Source organism: Lepidochelys kempii, chromosome 2, assembly GCF_965140285.1.
Source record: "Lepidochelys kempii isolate rLepKem1 chromosome 2, rLepKem1.hap1, whole genome shotgun sequence".
Lineage (NCBI taxonomy): Eukaryota > Metazoa > Chordata > Testudines > Cheloniidae > Lepidochelys > Lepidochelys kempii.
In genome coordinates, this window is record NC_136381.1 from 121,611,355 (window position 1) to 121,633,320 (window position 21,966).

Sequence of the window (21,966 nt, forward strand, 5' to 3'; positions counted from 1 at the left end):
TCCTGTGGTCTGGTCACATGCCCTTGCATGCCTTGCTGAGTCATAGAAGCAATTATTCATAGGCTGGGTGAAGGGTCCCCAGGTGAGGACAAGCCCTTTCCATGGTCCATTGTCTTTGCTGATGAGCCATTAGCACTGTCTAGCTTCTTCATCCTTGTATCTGAAAGGCTAGTTGTGGGCGTTTCCGACTTCACAACATCTTTCAGTAACACACACATAGCAAAACTTCATAACTTTTTATATGAGTAAAATCCTTCCAACAGGATATTAATGTTCAACAGATCAAGACGTTTAGAATAATACCTTACAAAGCATACTTTGTACAAAACATATCATAATTACACCACCATGGTAAATATGGGGTGCTTTGGGGTGCAGAATGTCACAGTATGTTTCTAAAATGAAACTACTCTTTTTTAAGAGAACTGTTTACAGAGATGTGTGATGTGGTGTTTACTGCACACAGGTGATGAAATGGTTAATGTGGGCCTGAGAGACCAATACACACAGGTGGTGGCATGAGGAGGGCAGGCCTGGCCTGGCCTGTTAAAGATGAGTCCCAGCTGGGGAAGGATGTATATGGTTTCTGTAAAGGGAGGAAGCCCAAAGTAGAAAAGGACTTTCTCGGGTAATAGTGCACAGAGGAAGTTCAGGAGGACATTTACACCTTGGTCCTGATGGAAGAGGGAGCAGGAGTGAAGGGGAATCTTGAAGTGGGCCTGAGAGAAGGCCACCCCACAGGCAGAAAGCATTGGGAGGGACTGGAGTTGAAGATCCAAACAGGGCAAGACTTAAGGAGGGTAGTCCCCGAAAGTCAGTACTCTGCAGAAGAATGGAGAGCTTTGCAGGAGGGGGTGTGTGGACATAGGATGGTTTAAAAGTTCAAGCCTGGAAAAGGGCCTGACACTGCTTTCCCTGAAATCTGTGTTTTGCTTTTGGGTCGGGTTAATAGACTCCAGGGAGAAGCCTTGGGGCTGCAAGTCTGATAGAAGAGTAGAGTGGAAGAGGAGTCTGGGAGGGGAGGAGGATGGCAGATCGATGACCAGTATTGTGTAGGGCACTGTACATGTGGCACACGGAAACTCTGGAAGGAGAGGGACTCTAAAGTGGCAGGAAGGCCAAGTCATGAGAAGAGACACCAACCAGGGCCGTAGAAGCTGTCGGCAAGGGGTGCTAGATGGTGAGCTGCTACACCACCCAGCCACAAGTGGTGCACCTGCCATGACTGCAACTGCAGCTAACTTTCCAGCCATGTGCACAGACAGGCTTCCTGGTGCCTGCTCCAAACTCTTCCCTCCCAGTTCCCAGGGGGTTGCTTCAAGCCCTAAATTACAGGCAGAAGGCTGCTTTCTTGTTTTTCACCTCAAATGTACAGAGTAGTCTGTAGATTTCAACTTCTTTCTTTTGCACATTTTTTCAGGGGACATAAATGTATGCTAAAAACTTGTCTAGGTAGATTATATTGGTTTATTAGAGAAACAATGTTTTAAGACTCCCCATTTATGATTAGGAAACAGGGGAGTATAAAACTGGAAAATGAAACTGAGTAGCATTGCCAAAATATCGATATTAATTATTAGTACTCACTTGTCCCTTAAAAATTATTAGAAGAAGGTGTATGTTATAGCCGTGATTGAGGAGAGTATTCAGGACAGCACTTAAACACATGCTAAGCACTGCTTGAGTCCCATTACAATCAGTGGGACATAAGTACATGCCCAAGTGCTGTCTGGAACAAGGGGTCTACATACTGTCTATCACTATGTGACCATTTATAGTAGTGTTATACTCTTGCAGCTTCACTCTTATCACATGCACACAGGTATGTCTTCAGCTTCTGTTTGGCTTATTTCCCTGCCACTACTGAAAATGACAAAATACGTAGTGATTTATTGAATCTTTGACTTGATAGCGGTATAGATGCATTGCAATTGCACAAATTAAAAGGTCAAAAGCAAAATACATCTATAATACTTCACCAAAGAAAAGCCATAAAATTACAATCTTGAGAGCGCTGCAGAAAGAGAGTTATTTTCCCCAGTTGCCCTTTTGGAAGACAATTGGTTAATTACAATTTAGATTTTTCTGACAAGTCAACAAAATTTTCTAATTTTGTGTTAAACTCTAAACAACTGGCAGGAAATCGCTACATGCAATTTGGAAGATCCCAAGTTTCCTGTCACAATAGTCTCACAGCTCGTGGCAAACAACTGGACTTAGTCAAATTATAACCAATTAAATGATTTTTAAAACTGCTAATGCAAGTGTGACGCTCCCCAGGGGTACCCAGGGTTCTGAGGCACCTCACGCCCATCTGGCCTTAGTGTGAAGCAGTCATGTCTGTGCCTGCTGTGGATCAGCTCCCTGAAACCAACAGCTTCTGGCAATACAAGCACTGCCCTCCAGAATCCCTCAGGCCTTGTCCTCTCTGCACAAGTAGTGATGGACACACATCAACCCTCGAGTCCTCAGAGCATTCCCTGCAGTGTCTGGTCCCTGATCCACTGAACAATCACAGAATTACCGGGCCTGCCGTTCCCAAAGAAACAGTACACACCAGTTTGTAAGATTCAACTCAGGATCATTCCTTTACTTCACACCACAGCACTTAGATATGTTTATAGTGAAAACAAGAATACATTTATTATCAAAGACTAGAGATTCAAGTAATAGTGAGCAAAAATACTGGAATTAAATGGTTACATATAAAGCAAAATAACGCTCTTTCTATAGACTAGCTAAACTTAACTAAGAAATTGACCAGCTAAATAAAGAAACTTATCTCACCCAAAGTTCTCTCCAGTGTTTTCAGCCCAGCCTGGCTGAGATTCCACCTTCATGAAGCAAATCTGCTGTCTATTTGCTTCCTAGCTCAGGGATGCCTGGGTGTCTTCTTTGCCCCCCAAATATAGTAGAACAAACCATTGAGGTGCACTTCAAGATAAGGTTCTCCCTCCCTGCTGTTTTCTTCCTATTAGTTCCTTTCTGAAGTATTCACAATCCTTCATTTTCATTCCGTTCAGACTGGTGATAGGAGACCCATTGTGAATGAGACAATGCTCAATGTACATGTAAATATGTAGGTGGCTAAACATCTCGTGTATGACAAAAAATCGGTTTTTTATCTTTGCTGGTGACCAGCCCCCAGACACAGACTTTAAGAACATATGTTCAGTATAGATACACCACTCCTTACATGGTTTCCTCACATACATTTCACAACAGAATTGATGAAGAGCACAACACGGACTCTTATTTCTGACCTCACATGACGTTCTTTTGATGAATGAGAATCAGGAGAACCTTGGAGCCCTCTGCACCCCCTTGCCACCTGGTATTAAGAGGTTCTGGGGTCACAGCAACATTATTGTTAGTTTTCAATGCAGGTGTCAGGAAGTACAAAGTTTCCACAACATCCCTAACTCTCACCCTGACTGTAGGAGTTTGTATCGGTGTACAGTGTTAACTTTATATTCGGGTGCGAAAGGGTCAGACTCTGTTTTCCAGCTCTCCCTTCTCCCTCTTGCTCCACATTATATTGAGTACTGCCTTCCTCCCTGGTAGTCCTACTCATTTCAGCAGGATTCCTCATGGAGTAAACACAACTCTCTGTGAGTACAGGTGTACTTTAAATGAATCATTACACAAAGTTCTGTATTAATTTAGTTTAAATTAATCATTACACAAAATTCTGTATGAATATGCCTAATAAGAAATCTATTAATCAAAAAACATTTCCAGGCTATATTTTTGCCTGTATTGTTACAGACATACTTGCTGATAGATATTTTGAAATTAATTACCAAAATAATTGAAACTGGCATGATTATTTTGTGTTGTTTTCCCAAATTAAAAAGAAGAATTTTGCAGAATTTTAAAATATTGTGCACAGAGTTTTTAATTTTTTGGCACAGAATTCCTCCAGAAGTAGTAAAGGTGGCAGAAGGGCAATAACAATAACTGTGAAAACAATGAGCCTGATTATTCACCTGTTACATTGCCACAACTCAGGGCCAGGTTCTCCACTGCAAGAGTTTGGTCAATGCTTGTGTTGATACCTATTCAGTTCAGGATGATTAATAAAATTCATAGTTCTTTATTTCACTACTAGTTAGCAAAGCTTTGGTCAAGGAGATTCCTAGTGATTTGGGACTTTGCAGAGGTGCCCTTCCTCAGGTGCTGAGAGAGTGGGACATTCTTTAAGTAGGAACGAGAAGCAAGTTTGCGGGGGAGGGAAGCAGCAGACAAGGTAGGACTGTGGTGCTAGTATCACAGTCCTGCTATGAGCATCGTGTGGCATTTTCACCCATAACTATGGAGTCACTATCTAGCTAGAGTGCAAGGAAAAGAGAAAATGAAGAGAATAACATTTCTGTTGTATTTTCTGTACTACAATTCTGTGGCCCAGGATCTCGTGGGTTAATTAGAGATTTCCCTTTAAGGAGAAGAGACTCTACCATAGAAGAGAATGCATTTGGTTTTTTGGTGTCTGATGAAGAAGAGGAAAGGGTGATCAGCCACAAACTGTACAGGTATTCTTAATGAGGATCCACTTAGGCCAATTTCAGTTGCAGCTGCTGCCACAGTGCCCTCTTCATTGACCTCTGCATAAGCCTTATGGACAACCTGACTCACAGAGAGGCCATCTCTTTTTGCCATTCCAGATAAATCTGATACTCCTGGGCGAAACACATCGGTCATTCCTAAAGCTTCTAAATGTTGCTTAAGTTGAGCGCTTGTCTCGATTTTGAACCGAGGAAGAGACACCTCCACTTCATCTTCTTTCAAATGATCGGGGCTAATCCAAGTTGTTAATTTCTCATAAGTAAGTTCCTTTTCCAGCTACAGGTATAAAGATACATGGGAATCAGAATCTTGTGGTTATGCGTCAAAATCAACAAGACATGCAACTGTGTGAGAAATTGGAAAAATGATTTTTCATTCACACTGTGGTAGCCACATCAGGCATGATTCTTACAATACTACTGAGGTCAGTAGCATGACGTACACTAACAGTATGTCTACAAAGGAATAAAAACAGCTGGCCCGTCTTAGCTGACTCGGGCTACATGGCTGAAAAATTGCTGTGTGGACATTTGGACGCAGGCTGGAGCCCAACCTCTGGGACCCTCCACCCTCACAGAGTCCTAGAACTCAGGCTCCAGCCTAAGCCTGAACGTGTACACCACAATTTTTAGCCCCTCAGCTGCAGGGCTTTTATCTCTATGTAGCTGTACCCTAAAGATTTCCAAATAAGTGTTTGTCCAGTGTTGATTATAGAATCTTGTTTTCTTTTTTTTAATGTAAATATAATGACCACAATGCTGGGTCAACAGTGGGAGTCAATGATGAAACTTTTAACTTCAGTGCTCAGACCTCTACCATTAAAGCTAAAGGACTTGATCCTGCAACAGTGAAGTCAATGGGTGTTTTGCAATTAAATTGTATGGGAGAAGGGTTAGGGAGATGGATCAGATGTTAAGTCTGGCAGCAATATGTGGCAGACAGCCTCTGTGGATCTGCCGATGCGTTACCTATATTGTTTGCATTTATTATTCATTCACTTTTAGACGAGTCTGTGTGGGTATTAACTGTTTAGAAAGGTTGATAATACAAAAATGTAGCAATTAGCTATGAATTACATTGTCACTGTGCCCCATTTGGAGAATAAAAAGGCTGGCTCATTGTTTGTTTCCTGAAAATTCAATAGACACAGGAACAGCATAAGCAGCCTGCCTTCAGATTTACTATTCAACATGCTGCATACTCTGCAACAAGGAGGAGGAAAGGTAATTTTCTTCTATACTGCCTGTCCAGGTGGTCAGAGATATATTGCCATGTTCATATTCTGGTTATAAGGTTATCATCTCATCATAGGTAACTTTACCTGTGTTAGACCCGTGTAGTCTTTTGGCAGCAGTATATACATACTCAGGTCATCACCCTTGTACGGGAGTTCAAGCACCTGACAATCATGCTCCTTTATTGTAGCTATTTTATACTCGCCCATTTTGTACATCATCTGCACAGGTTTGCTTGTAGTCTGAAAGCAATGACAATTAGTAACAAATGAAATTCATACAATATATCCTCCTGTATTTACATATTTTCCCTTGTATTATATCTTCACTTGGACCTGAATGCTGCAGTGATTGTTTAGGGCCAGATTCGCACCTTCTAAAGAAAGGTGTATATAGTCCCCTTGAATCTCTTCAAGCATCTCACAACAGATTCATCTCTATCTTGGACTCAAGGGAAAGGGGTCAGTGAGGCATCGGGGGAAGGGGGACTAGGAAACTAGTCCCCATGGTCCAGGATTCCACGATGTTGCTTCTCCCCTGCCCCTTTAAAGCTAAGATACCATTTATCATCTCCCTGTGTCTGCACTCAGGTGCACCCACCCCACGACGAATAGAAGGTTTAGAAGAACAGTTAATGCTATTTTGTTGGACCAACACTTTCAGTAGTTGCCACTGATAGTGTGTGCCTCACAGTTAGGTTGTCGAGCTTGAGAACCACGCTAAGGACATTAAAACGACAGGCTTTCCATCTTCTGTTTAATTTAAATTTCAATATAATAGCATGTTCTTAGGTCAAGTTGACCCAGAAATTTACAAAACCTAAAAGCAACAGACATCCACAAAACAATTTCATGGAAACAAATTCCACTAGGAACAATTTTCCTTTAGCTAAACAAATGTTTCCCTCGCAACGTTGCCAACCTATTTTTGCTACATTGTGCTAATGTGTGACCAACAGAAGGTGAAATGGAACTGAAGCAGTACGAAGCTGGCTACTCTACATTCACTGCCCACCCAACGGGTGGGATGGGGGTGGGGGGAGTAGCACTGGGACAATGTGCAGAATGTCACCTAAAAAAACCCCACTTTCAGTATTCAACCTTAATGAGGAGAGAGCTCAATCTAGTGACAGAATGTGGAAACTGAACACAGACTAAATGGATCGCTTGGTGGCCGTCATTGTAAATGTGGCAGCAGAACAGCTCATTGTAGGTCTGAATACAATGGAAACCAGTTAAGGGTCTATGAAGAAGATAATTAGAGGCCAGACTGTGGATTGCTCCAACTTGGGAGTGTAGTGAGGGAAGGTACAAGAAGCACCCTTATGCTAGGCCTCTGCTCAGGGGCCAGTTGGTCTTTGCTCACATGAGTGCAAATCTTTACAAGGATAGTAAACCTAACTGCACCCGCAACCCCAAAGGGGAAGGGGAAAAAGCAGGGCTTTGTCCTGAGCACTTTCACTCCTGAATGAAGAGCTGACAGGCCACAGCTTCTTATACACTGACTTCCCCTGTGCTCCAAGTGGCTTTGTGAGGCATTGTACATGTGTCAGGCATGATGCACTCTTCTAGCAGAAGCTTTGGGAAACAGCTCCCTCTCCACCCACAGAGCTGGTCTCCAGGCAGAGGGCCATATCCCATGGTAGCTCCCCATTTTCTGCCAAGCGTGTAAAACAATAGAAGCAATGATGTGATATGTGTATTTCTGTACTCTACCTTATTAATCTGAAAAGCTCTTTCTTTGGTGTTTTTTCTGTCAAATTCCACTTCCCATTGCCCTTTGAAGTAGACAGCATTCACGAGGACTAACTTAGTACCGGAAGAAATAGTGCCTGGGGCAAGGAGGTCCTTGATTTTACCTTAAAAAAATGGAGGCAAATTATTTCATTTTGGCAGTTCAGTAACTCTAGTTCCATTTATCTGTTGTAATAACATTGATGTACAGTGCATCTATGTACCTGGGTGTAAGAATATACACATGACACTGGACACACATGAAAGATATTAGACTGACAGGCCTAAGAGGCTGAAGTCTTCTATCTATTCACAGAACAAGTGCAACACAAGCAGCATCTTTGTCGCTTCCCCACACTAATGTGCTTCAAGTGAATAATGGAGAATAGATGCCATCTCCTAAAATGGCCATTTTATTCTTTTTCTGCCGACTAGTCTTGGATCCAAGTCAATTTTAAGTAGTGTGCTGTCATTTACCTTATCTGTAGATTTCAAAGTAGCAGCCGTGTTAGTCTGTATTCACAAAAAGAAAAGGAGTACTTGTGGCACCTTAGAGACTAACCTATTTATTTGAGCATAAGCTTTCGTGAGCTACTGCTGAATGCATCCGATGAAGTGAGCTGTAGCTCACGAAAGCTTATGCTCAAATAAATTTGTTAGTGTCTAATGTGCCACAAGTACTCCTTTTCTTTTTGCTTCTCTGTGGAGGAGCTCATAAATCAAGGTACTTTTTGAAGGTTCCCTCTCCTTGCTCCAATACCTCTTGCATCTGACTGAATAATTCCTTAAACTCCATGCAGTCAACCACACTGGTGGTCTCATCCAGCACCCACTGAAGTTGTCAGAAGAATTCCTATTGATTTCAATGGGTGTTGTACTAGGTCCAGAGTCTGCTGGCTACTCTGTTCTCCTCAAATATGTTTTCTCTGTGGGAATTAATGATCCATCTTCAGGTCACTCAGGTGGTCAAATTGCTGAGAGCTGCCACTGCATACTGGGCATGCTCCAATTATGACAAAATAGTTTTCTCCTCCAGGTTTTTGAGCACCTTGTACACTTTACCTCATTGGTTTTTTTATTAAATATCAAGAAATAGCAGCCAATGGCTGACTTGTCCTTACCCTTTGTAAAGGTTTCAACCCACAAATTTATCTGCTGCCTGGTTTCCTCTGCAGCATTCAGAAAATCAGCTGGTTTCAATTCAGCCTGGTATAACTTTTGGATGCAGGACAGGTATTGCTGTACAATAAGAGAGAAGATCAGAAGAATATATCAGAAAACAGGTCTCTTTTTTGGCTGTCTCCTGAATAAAATAAAATGTCGCTGTTTTTTAGTTCTGCAACACTGCAAGAAATATACAAAATATTGTTTGTACATGCTAGAGACAGTGTGGGGACTAGCAGAAGGAACTGGACCAGATGGGTAGAGCATAGATACAGGGCCACATAGGTTTGGACAGTTTACATAAAAAAGTCAAACACTGAACCTTTTTGAAGTTCCGCCAGCTGATTGAGTCTGTGACAGAGTCATTGTATGACCTTGAGAGCGTCATTTAATCTTTGTGTCTCAGTTCCCCAACTGTGAAATAAGGATAGTGATACTGCTTTTCTCCTACCTCTGTGTCTGTCCTGTCTATTTATATTGTAAGTTGTGGGGAAGTCTTTTACTATGTTTCTACAGCATTCTAGCAGAACAGGGCCCTGACCCTGGTCGGGGCCGGTGGTGAGCTGGAGCCGGTTCGCACCGGTTCACTAGAACTGGTTGTTAAATTTAGAAGCCCTTTTAGAACCGGTTGTTCCGCGAGGGGCAACCAGTTCTAAAAGGGCTTCTAAATTTACCAAGCCAAAAGCGGCGCCTTAGGCGACGACTCCACGGGTGCTCCAGCCCTGGAGCACCCAAGGGGAAAATTTGGAGGGTGCAGAGCACCCACCGGTAGCTCCCCGGTCCCAGCTCACCTCCGCTCCGCCTCCATCTCCTCCCCTGAACGCGCCGCCCCGCTCTGCTTCTCCACCCCCACAGGCTTCCCACGAATCAGCTGTTCGCGCGGGAAGCCAGGGTGGGCTGAGAAGCAAGCGGCGGCTTCCCGCTCAGGCCCAGGGAGGTGGAGGTGAGCTCCGGCGGGGGGGACAGCGAGGAGGGCCAACCGTGCCGCAGCAGTTAACCTGTGGGGGTGGGGGCTCACCTCCGCCATCCTCGGCCTGAGTGGGAAGCTGCGGCCTGCTTCTCTGCTTTCCCCGGCTTCCCGCCAAACCACTGATTTGCGGGAAGCTGGTGGGGGTGGGGGCGCGGTGGTTTCAGGGGACGAGGCAGAGTGGAGGTGATCTGAGATCGGGTGCGGGGCAGGGAGCTGCTGGTGGGTACTCTGCACCCACCAATTTTTCCCCGTGGGTGCTCCAGCCCCGGAGCACCCAGGGAGTCAGTGCCTAAGGCACCACTTTTGATGTGATCAGTGGGGGGCGCGGCCGCTCCCCCCCTAGCTATGCTCCCCCCCACAGGAGCCAGTGGGACCTGCCGGATGATTCCTGGGAGCTGCCCCAGGTAAGCACCGCTGGGACTCCCCACCTCGCCCTCTGGCAGGTGCTTCTGGCTCATAGGGGTGGGGTGGGCACCCACTATGGTGGCCCATGAGACCCTCCTGCCCGGTTCTGGGGGCAGTCAAAGAACAGGAGAGGGGGTTGGATGGGACAGGAGTCCCGGAGGTTGGGGGTGAGCAACAACCCCCTCGTTGGGTGAGGAGGGAACCCGTTGTTAAGATTTTGGCAGCTCGTCACTGGTTGGGGCCCCTGTGTTATACTACTCATCACAAATAATAATGACTTCTCCCCAGACTTCTCACTACTGCTGTGGTGAGGCTGGTGTTTGCTTTTCCATGTGATCATGTTATGTAAAGCTGATTTACTCTCTGTTTTTTAGATGCAATAAACATATATAGCCCCCTGGCAACCTAACCGCTTTAGCAGGCATTTAGAGAACATCAGGTTCTGGTTACACAATGGAAGGTGGACCTAGGTCGCTCTTGAATAACCAGAATATCTGGTTGTCACAGGTCCTCTCGTGGTCCTTAAATGGCTGCTTATGCCCTAAAGGACTGGGGGACCATTTTCACGTAGGCCACTTCCTACTCCTATTCAGTGGAAAGATCTGATAGATGCGCCTCCTCTTGCAGCAACCAATCCTTAGGTCTCTCAAGTTTACTTTCCATCCTGGGTAGACTGCGGAACAGGAGAAACTGGTGGAACAGGACCCACTACAGGTCTTTCTGTTAGTTCTACAGGTAGAACCCTGAATTTATCTTGGAAGTAGAAACCAATATATACTGTCTGGCCACTTCTGTCGCTGTCTAACTTAGTGTGTCCATGACTGTATATTTATATGTAATTCATGAATGTTTTGAAGCACTGTCTTGTAATGTTTCTTTTTCCCCACCAGCCAAAATAACTAAAGATGACTACAATGGTGCTGCCACATAAAATTTAAAACTAGAAGCAAATTTTGAAAGCTGATTTGTGAATAGTTTTGGGGCCTATGAAATTTCACACAAATGAAATGGTGAGGCCTTGTAAATAATGTGAAATAAATTGGTTAAAAATGTAGCATGAAACCCCAGAACATAGCTAGCAATTTTATTGAATTTTCATGAGCCAGAATTCATAATTCTAGCTCACTTTTCTATCATTGTATTACTTCTAGAGTGCTAACAAGAGTAAAAAGCATTAAAATCTTAATTTTGTCAATGAAATAAACAAATACAACTCTGAATATATATCTGAGTATCTGGTGCCATGATTAAACAGTTACTTTTTTGACTATAGCAACCCTCTAAACTTTATTTTGCTGTTGATGTACTGAAGTAATTATTTAAGTAATAGTTACAAAGCTGAAGACAAACCTGAGTAACAATAATGTACTGTATAAAACAGCTTTTCAGGGTGAGGTTCACATAATGCCGTCTCTTTGTTATATTTTTGTACCGTGTGTAGCCCAGGGAGATCCTGGCCTGTAGGCACTACCATAATATAAATAGTAATAGTAAACACTTAGAAATTTTGCTTTCAGTGCTGTTCAACACACCTAATTACAGTTAGGTTATAATGCTCTATGACCGGGGAGAAATGAGCAGAGCCTGTAACTAAGACCTTAGATTGAAGTTATCTTAAATATTCCATTCCGGAACCACTTTATTTTAAGATGATTGGCTGTTCTGTCCTACTGTTCAGTACCTCCATGGGATCAACTCCACCCCTTGTCTAAGTGGACACAACTCACTGTGGTAAACCCAGAACAAACAGCTACAAAAAAGGGAGGAGTAGTAATTAGTCCCAGGGGATTAAAAGGCCTCTCCCTGTCCACTGAGGAGAACCATGGGGAAATAAGGTTCAGCTGGAAAAGGGGTTGCTAGAGAACTAATTAGGTTCAGCTGGCTCCAACTGCTGGAGACCCTTTTTTTTTCTTTTTCTTTCTTTCTTTTTTTTTTTTTTTTAACCCTCCCCGGGGTGGAAGTAGGGGGAGGGGGTGAGAGAGTGAGAGAAGTAGGGAAGCCGCCAGTAGAATAAGGGCAGCAAGACACAGAATCCTTCCAGGAAGGGAGGCTGCACTCCCTGCCCAGAAGGGAGGGAAAGTAAGCACCAGGGACTGATCAGGGAAAGGACTAACCAGACCCTGTGCTACCTGTAAGGATTTGCCTTGCCCAAGCCAGTGTCTCCCAGGCTAAAAGGATTGAGTCTGCTGAGGAGAACAAGGTACTTTGCCACATCACATACAAGTCAGCAGGAAATGGGACCTCAGCTGAACTAAGTCCATGCTGTTCATCTCTATCTGTCCTACAATGTCACAGGCCGTTAATGTGAATCCCCAGTGCAACTCACCTGAAGAAAATTGAATGTCTTTTCTCCATACAGTCTGTTGGCATTAGCCAGTTCGTAAGAAGTGGTAGGTTTGTTGATTGCAGAGAAGATGTCATTAAACTGGGAATGAATCCCTCCAGATATATCACACTGATTATCAGGAACCTTCAAATAACACAAAGCTGCTGTAGTTTATTTCTGACTGAAGAAGGCTGAGAGTAACAGAGACACTGGTTTTTTTAAAATAATCGTTCTTCTATTAAACCATTCAGATTCAATAACTTAACTAGCTTTGCCTTGTCTGACTTGTTCTTGTTCCTGATAATCTGGAGATCTATGGAGCAAAAGTCCTATTATAAGGACTAAGTAATCTGTGGCTCTTTTGGGATTTTCCACTTGTTACTTATGGAGCACTACACCTGCGAATTTGTTGAACAATTAAAAATGTTCAGGGTAGTACAGCTGTGAATGCTTTCTGTATGTCTGAGTTATACATGCAGATGTGCTCATGATCATGATAGGAGCTCACGGAAATAGCAAGATGCAAACTGAACTGATCACTTCTGAATGCCCCAAATCAAGCATATAATTGAACAGCATTTTCAATAAAAAAAACCCCTAAACCTTACTCTTTGCTATCTTGTGTACATTTTTATCCTTCTCCCTTTACCTTCTGTCACCCACCATCACAGCATTCCCCCCCATTTTTATGTTATAATTCTAATCTGCCAATTTGGGGAAGTTGAATCTAAATTCCAAAGTTTGTCCAGCTCCAACATTTGTTCTAAGATACCGGCAGCTGGGGAGGAAGAGGTAGTCTGTGACTACCTCTGAATTGTCATCACTTCTTGTTGCTTCAGAAGAGCTTCCTGTTCCTGGATTTTCATTTTCTCTAAGTTCAATGAAGCGAAGAACCTGAGGTGGAAATGTAACATTGCAACAGTCATACTCTGTATTGATTTACTTACGACAAAATGTGAAACTGAACTTGTCACGAGAAAATTCAGTTGTCTGTCTTACCTACTGTCCTTTCTACTGGAGATAGACATCATGATGTCAAAAGGCAGGTGTTCTCAACTTTTATCACTGGATGCCCCAGTCCATCCATTGACATCAAAATCAGTAAGCCATTTAGTGAATACTACTTAAAATCTCTAGAAGGGAGAGCTATATTTCTATGACTGTGGAACTCACTTTCTATTTCTTCCCATAATATTCAGTTTTTACACCTTGCAATAGGGCAATAAATTCAGGAGGCATGCAGCGATTTGCAATAGTGGATCCTATCGCAGGATTGGGACTTGGATAAAAGCTTATTTTTTACAAAACCTAAATTTAAGGAACAGTCTCAAAACCAATGGAAATGCTTTCAGAGTTTGCTAGGTTTAATTCCAACAAATGTAGTGTTTGTTTGTCAAATGTAGAGTTAGCTCCCACCCATATTTAAGCAGAAAGGAGTTTTGCCATTGACTAGCATTGGAACCTGTTTTTTTTTTTTTTTTTTTTTTTTAATTTCATTCCTCTCATGTGCAGATCCCTTTACAGCTGCTAACTGTATTGGGTCACATGTCTAGCCTTCACAGCAAAATATCTATCTGGAAGTTCTAATAATGACAGCTGTATTCAAAGACTGATGCCACATGATTCTTGATTAGTACTAACTCCTGTGCAATCCAAGCTTGAGAAATTCAAACCCATTCCTAATGAAAAATGTGACTCATACAGGCTCATGGGATCCAAAATAGGTTAATACTTTTGCCAAACTAGATATTCAAATTATTTTTTATAACTACAACCAAACTTGTGACACTTCAGCATTAGTAAATCTGACGCTCAGCACGTTCATTGTAAGCAACTAAAAAGGACCCTGAATCTGAGATACACAGATTTATGAAATAACCATTTAGGCTACATCTCTCTCTTTTGGTATAATGCACAACACAGAAATGTCACCAAGCAGTATGAGTAAAATGAAGATGAGGGGCCAGAAATTGCAAATATTGAAGAAATGTTTCTCTAGGTTTTATCTGAGATGACCTCTTCTGCTGGGGCTGAGCTTTTGGCCAAGAGGCTCAAACATCCCTATGGGCCAAAATAGACCAACCTCAGCAGAGGGTAAGTGAAGCTGCAACAGGCCAGAGTCTTACAAACAATAATACACCCAAGTACCATTATCCACTACTCATGTATGTAATGACACACACTTATGGAATGGTTGCAAGATCAGGGCTTGAGGGGGGAAATCTCTTGTTCTTGGGCTGGAAATGTTATTTCCAGTTCACAATTATGTTTTCAGCCTGCATCTTCTGCCAGGCACACTTTCAACGGCATAAAGTTCAATCCCATTCAATATAGAAGTGCCTTTCGACCTTAACTAGGGCAATTGCTGCTTGTGCCGGCTATATTACCCATGGAAAAGGAAACTGCTCTGAGTTACAATGAAAGAAAAGCCTTGAGGAGCTCAGGTGACATTGCACGTGGGAATGGTCTGCCATTGTTGAACAAAAATGCAGGTATAAAACAAATGACTTATTGATGCCTACCTTTTGTATCTGGGCGGCAGTATTACCTCTGGCCCCAAGAAGGACCATGCCCAGGGCAGCTGAGATACTCAGAGGAGAATAGATGATATTTTCAGATGGAAAATCTTTGTTCAGTACTTTGAAAAAGTCAAGGCAAAATTTTGTAGTTGCTTCACTGGTGGAGTTCATTGTGAAAATGAAAAGCTGCCGAGGAAAAAAATAAACCAAATCAATGGAGTTCAACAGTCTCTTTTCTCAACCTCTTACTGTATCAGATGTTTTCAGTGGCTTTCTTGCTAGTTATACACTCTTGTCTAGCTTCAGAGTGGAAATGGGCATAAGTTTTGGGAACTTTGTGATACAGACTTTTAAAAAAAAGAATTCCCATTAAGAAAACAGACTCATCTCCAATCCTCCACCAGGAAATTGAGACTCTCCTTTTTCTTCCTTTTCTGCGGCTAATGTACAATGCTACAAGGAGTAAAATCTTCTACCAACACTGTTTCTTAGAGCAATGAAACCCACTGATGCATCTCCCCATCTGACTTCAGGGGAGTTACTCATGATTTACAGCAGTCTGAGTTCAAAATCAGCCTTCCTGAGAGGGATTATGGGATGCTCCACTTTCTGTTTGTATATGATCAGGGCCACACTAGGCTCTCTTTTGCACCCAGTTATAGCTAGAGCAACTTCAGAGGGGTGAATCCAGATATGCACAGGTGTAAATGAGAGCCTAATTTGACCCCTGGTATCTAGGTAACAACAACAGACAATGGGTAGAAAATGATTTGATTAATATGTGATAAGGTATCACTGAATCAGCTTATTCTATTATAAAAGAAATATACACTATGTAAGATGTGTGAACATCTATTTATTGCAATACATTTTCCCATTGAGGTTGACTGATAGGAATCTGTCTCCATTAACTCTGAAAAGAGATACCCTTGATTTCTTCCCAGGGAGGCATTCCAAGACTTTCACAAATAGATAAAAAGACCCAGGTGAAGTTTTTCTGACCCATAGTTTATTTGTTAAAAAAATGTAATCTTGGTCAACCTGAAACTATTCATGAATTTGACACAAATTTACCAAAGAGTTTGGGCCAAAAAAACATTTTCAGGTTAGATTTGTTAAGTGGCTGGTGCTGTGCTCCTTGCCCTCCCCCCTTTTATCTTTAGCCCAGTAAAGAGGTGGTGGAAATGTCCCATATAACTTCTGCCCAAAGGTTAGGGCATACACCTGGGATGTGGGAGACCGAGGTTCAGTTCGCCCCACTGCCTGATTTGGAACAGTGAGTTGAATTTGAATCTCTCATTGCTCAGGAGAATGCCATGAGACCTAGGCTATCAGGTAGTCTTCAGTGAGTCTCTTCCACTGAAGCTTCTCCACTTAATATAAATTAGTCATTGGAGCAGGGACTTGAATGTGGGTCTCCCTCATCTTAGGTGAGATTCTTCACTATTCAAATGGATGATCCTCGTGGCTTTCCCCTTCCAAATTCTAATCCACTGTTGTTCCTCGGAAATAGTGTTATATAACATCACCTTTCATTTTGTAAGCAAGATGTGAGAAATAATTTTTCCACTCTACTCACCACTGATAAGGCCCTTACTGGAGTACTGTGTCCAGTTCTGGGCACCACAATTGGGAAAGATGTGAACAAATTGGAGAAAGTCCAGAGAAGAGCAAAAAAAAAAAAAAAAGTAAAAGTCTAGAAAATATGACCTATGAGGAAAGATTGAAAAAGTTGGGTTGTTTAGTCTGGAGAAGAGAAGACTCAAGGGGGATATGACCACAGTCTTCAAGTACTAAAAGGTTGTTCTAACAAGGAAAGTGATAAATTGTTCTTCTTAGTCACTGGGGACAGGATAAGAAGTAATGGACTTAAATCGCAGCAAGGGACATTTAGATTTGACATTAGGAAAAACTTCCTAATTGCAAGGGAGAGAAGGTGGGTGAGGTATCTTCTATTATTGGCGAGAAAGACAGGCTTTCGAGCCACACAGAGCTCTTTTCATGCCTGGGAAAGGTTCTCTCAGGGTCACAGCAAAATGCAAGGAGGAACAGATCATGGACTGACACCCCATCACTAGAAGTTTTTAAGAACAGGTTAGACAAACACTTGTCAGGGATGATCTAGATAATACTTAGTCCTGCCTCGGTGCAGGAGACTGGACTAGATGACCTGTTCAGTCCTCCATTCCAGTCCTCCGTTCCTATGATTCTGTGATTTTCTTACTTAAATATTTCATTTCCATCTCAGACTCTTTTCAAAAATATGCACAGATTTACTGAAGTCTGAGATTCAGAAGAGAAGTTTGTGTGTTATTGTTAATGCAAAATGCTTTGTTATGGAACAAGTAAGACAATTGCTGAGAATTTCTTTTCCTAATCATTAATAGCTGGCAAATTGCACATTTCACAAGAGTTGATGATTATATGTAGCAATGTGATATGCTTTGGAAAGTGGTGACACCTGCAACAATTTATGTAAATCCTGCAAGCCAAATTTTGCTCTTACACCGATATAAATGCATTGTAACTTACCTTAAACCAACAGGATCTGTGGGGATCAGGCCTTCTGAAAAGCAGGCTGTTTATTTAGGTATCTAAATCTGGGTTTAAATTATTACTTTTAGGCATCCACATCTGCAAATTTTGCCAAAGTGACTTGCCCACAGTCACACAGGCAGGAATAGACTCCTGAGCCCCAGCCTGGCACCTTTAACACACGATCCTCTGTGGATGTAAAATTCTGGAGAAGCTGGACTAATCTGTATAAATCTAAAAAGGATTGAGTATAGCGAAAGGATTTACAAAACTTCCCTTCACCAATTATAACAGTAACTAAAACGTTAACCTTAAATGGAAGAAAAGCTTACCTGGTCACCAGAGATGAAGTTTGAAGCTTGCTAGATTATGGTGGGGTATCTTGCAAAGTTTTGGGATATAAAGCATTTGCAACACCCACTGGCATTATTATATATCCAAAATTATTGCTTTTTTATGTCCAAATGGTTGCTTAAAGGTAACTTTCATAACTAATTAGAATGCAATCCATAGAATAACTTTTATCATTCAGAAAATGTAATTACCATTCTTGTATAATGTGTGTGGACTCCAGGAAAGATAAGACACTAGGAGTCAGATTCTACCCCCCTTTGCTGTATATTTGCACTGATCCTCCAACACAGAGCTGCCCTAAATATGGTGGATTCAGCCCCCTTGGGAATCCTTCTCCACAGAGGGGTCCTCCACTGACATAGAGCCACTCGAGCCAAGAGTAATGAATAGAGTGTGGGTAGTGAAAAGGGAACATGCATAACTTTATTCATCTAAGAAGGTCCATTGAATTCACATTTGTTTTTGATTCCTAGAGTAGTAGTTCTTGATTTTTGTTTTTGGGGGCCAAAGAAAGACCCTTCCTCAATGTACTGGTTAACTATTGTTTTCTCCTTCAGTCGGCCGCACTTCCTTACTACCCTGATATCTGTTATAGGAAGCACAGCGCTGCCAAAGACCCATAGATTTCCCAAATGACATGTGTTTGATTGACCACATATATATTGTGTGTCACCTGGTAATTTTAATTGGATTTATTAATTAATTTTTTAAACCCAGCTATAGTCTTCTATCCTCCATATTAATAGCTATAAAACAGTATCACTTTAGACAACTGCAATTTAGTTGTGGTTTCCTGCGGACTTTGGTTGGCAGGAACCTGTGAATTTCCTAGCTTAATGTTCTCCTTTGCTAATGATTTGCCAAATGGACTTACAACATTTTTCATTTCCTATAAACATGTTGTGCATCAATATGGAATTCAGTACTATTGTGGAAAAAAAATCCTTAATTTGTCTTTATTCAGAACTTCCACTGTCTAAATTCCCATTGGAGTTGAAAGTTTTGACCAGATTAAGGACTAAGAAAATAGTAGGGGTCAGATTCTGATATGTGGACTGAAATTGAGTAGTGCCTTACTCTTTTAGTTGTCCAATTGATTTCAAAGACCCTTACGGATGTTGAATAGGACTTTCTCCTGGAGTAGTCCTGTTCATTCCAATGGGACTACTCAAGCAGTGAGTTGCTACTCACTGTCAGACTCTGATACCCTCAGCAATTTGGGGGTGAAATCCTGGCTCATTTGAGAACAACCACACAACTCTAGTTGAATTCAGTGGGCCCAGGATTTTACCTTGGTCTCCAGCTTGTGTTGTTTTCTCTGTATAGGGGCAAACTAACTTTCCCAGAAACTGGAACACGTATCTAGTTGACAATAATTCCAGACTCCCTTAGATTATCTGACCTATTGTCTCTGCTGTAAATCGATCCTTAGGTACTTGTATGACACGCAAATCACGCATGGTCTTTATTATTATTTAAAGATTGATTTCAATAGGACTTAGGCACCTACTCTGCTTAGGTGCTTTTGAAAATCCCAGTACACACCAAAATGCATCTTTAGTTGCCTAAATACCTTTGATCATCTGGTTCTCAGGCCTTGGCCTCTTAGGTTTCCCTGACAGTCAATATGGTTCATTATGGAGTATCCAAACACATACTAAGTCATGAATTCTTTTGTCATGAGAAGTCAAACAAGAAGGTGGCAAACTAAAAATATCTTTTTTCTTCCCCCTCGGTGGAACAACAATTTAGTTTTTGGCCCATGAATTTGCTGTCTTTTGCAATCTAACAGCAAGAACTACCACCTGCACAGATTTATCCTTATTTATCTAATTCAAGATTTTAAGGAACTAAGAAAATTCTTCCTTTGATTCATCTTGCCCCACATCAGCATTTTTTCTTAAAACTCTGCAAGTTTATAATATTTGCACTCGGTTTTCTAGAAACAGAAATCTAAACTAAACTCATGATGGAAATGGGCAAGCCCTGTTTTACTGCTTGACATGGATGTTATCATTTAATCTGCCCAGGGTTTAACTAATTCAGAATAATTGTCAAAAAGCTAATTGTGTCTATACAAATATCTACATTACCTTAGAGTCCTGTGAGAGAGAAGGAATTACTTGTGTCCTCAGCCAAGTTCTGGGTCTGTTTGTTAGGCAATTGATATGTTTAGATATATAGAACAGTTGCACTTCCTTCCAGCCTGCATCATCCACTCTTACAGGTCTGTATCTTTCACCACTTATGCTTACACCTCCTCCCCACCAATTTCCAGAACTTTCTGTTGCAATGTTTGCCTTGATTGTTGACATACCCTATATTTGTTTGGCAATAAATAGGTTTAGAAATAAAATGAGATTGCACCTCCCTTTCTTTCTAGCATACATTCTCCACCCCTAGTGCCCAATATGTTTCACCACCTAAAACTACTCTTGCTCCCGACCACTTCCCAGAAATTTTTGTTTTAAAGTTTGACCTTATTATTGATCCATTGTATGTATTTTAAACAGCAAACTAAGAGATTTAGAAGATGAATACAATGATGTTATAAGATATGGTATTTTAGACATAGGATAAGCAAAAATAACACCAAGTGGCCTACAGTAAGAATGGCTGGTGATGTCCACTGCAACTCTCTTTCGTTTGAAATAAGTACAGCTAGTGTTTAACTTACACCAAACAACACAAATGTTTGTCTTTCTGCTGGATGTGTGTTCTGTGTGGCCTGATTCTCCACTGCATTATTCCAGTTTTAAATCAGTGTAACTCTATAGATTTCAGATGAGGCATATCAGTGTAAAACTGGAGTGATGCTGGGATCAGTGAGGCCTTGTGACTCCACCATCCCCATTTAAAACCATTAGGGATATGGATACTGCCATGCCAGATCAGACAAACAATCAACTTGAGCCTGGTATTCAGTCCCAGCAGTGACCAATACCGGATGTTTAAGTGGAGGATGTAAGACTCCAAAAATGGGCTTGTCAAAGAATGCCTGGAATGAGCACTAAAATATGCCCATGTCAGAAGTTTCTCTCTAATTCAAGGCAGTTGTGGGTGCTGTGAGCACTGAAGGATGAGGGCTAGTATCCCTTTTTAATTTAAAGGCTGGATTAAAGAACATTCCTTGATACACAATCTGATCTGCACTCAGTGCAGTGGATACTGAAGTGTAGAAACATTTTTTTTAAATCAAAGGGTTGTTTGTTTATTTCATGCTGAGACCCACCATGAAAATTAATAGCTCGTGTGCAGCCAAGAGTTCCCTCTCTCCGAGATAGCAGAAAAGGAATTCTGAAATAAACAGGTACCTTCATTCTACGTAGGTTGGGCTTGTATTTTGAAAATCCAAGTCTGTTAGCTGTATGAAGGAGCCCTTTTCTTGAAAGTGTGTCCGTGCAGACCTATATAAAAGCGACTGCTTTGGGGTTACATTTTAGCACACAGCTTTATCACGTTATATTCAACAGGACAGTATTTAAAGGGAATATGTTTGTGCAGTCATAGTGAGTATAATAAAATAAATAAACCCTTATGTAATGTCATTTCATATTTGTTCTTTTCCTGTTTACGAAGCAGAACCAAGAAGTAAGGTGTGTGTTGCTTCCTAGAAGCGTGGACTTCCAAAGTGCTTGCAGGCTGGTGGGAATATTTTCAATATACCTAGAGGTTCGCTTGTGTACCCAGCTTATTTCATCTCTACCCTGAAATCAAAGAGTTAGGAGCAGTCCCAAAAAAAGGGAGAAAATTACTCAAAAAGCTCTGTGCTTCTAATATTTTATTCCCCGGTAACTGGTTGCTGGGAATTTGCACAAACAGCTCTAACACCAACATTTATGAAGATATGGGTTCTACATAAACATACTGCACAATATTTACAAATAAGTATTTAGGGCCTGATTCTCCATTGCCCTAGTTTATACCAGTGTGACTCCATTGATTTCAGTGAGGTTACTCCATCATAAAACTAGAAGACGGCAGTGGAGAATTAGTCCCTAGTATGATGCTAGCTGAAAGTAAAATTATTACAAAGCAGATGGTTGCAAGGAAATGCTTTTTATATTTTACATAGTTGTTTCTTGTACAGCACTTGTGTTAGAGAGCTTATTCCTTCACTCTCCCACTTCCCTGGTACTTCTTGCATGAACAGAGAGCA

General features: G+C 41.6%; 1 protein-coding gene across 1 annotated transcript; it reads right to left on the minus strand.

Annotated features, from left to right (window-relative positions):
• Positions 1–1,870: 1,870 nt before the first annotated feature.
• LOC140907062 (serpin B3-like) lies at positions 1,871–20,022 on the minus strand. Its single transcript, XM_073332198.1, is given in 9 exon segments — positions 1,871–4,842; positions 5,888–6,043; positions 7,517–7,659; positions 8,656–8,773; positions 12,400–12,543; positions 13,207–13,293; positions 14,922–15,104; positions 19,901–19,977; positions 19,980–20,022. Coding segments are annotated over 9 exon segments (1,356 nt in total). The 3' UTR covers positions 1,871–4,437.
• Between the last annotated feature and the right edge of the window lie 1,944 nt (positions 20,023–21,966).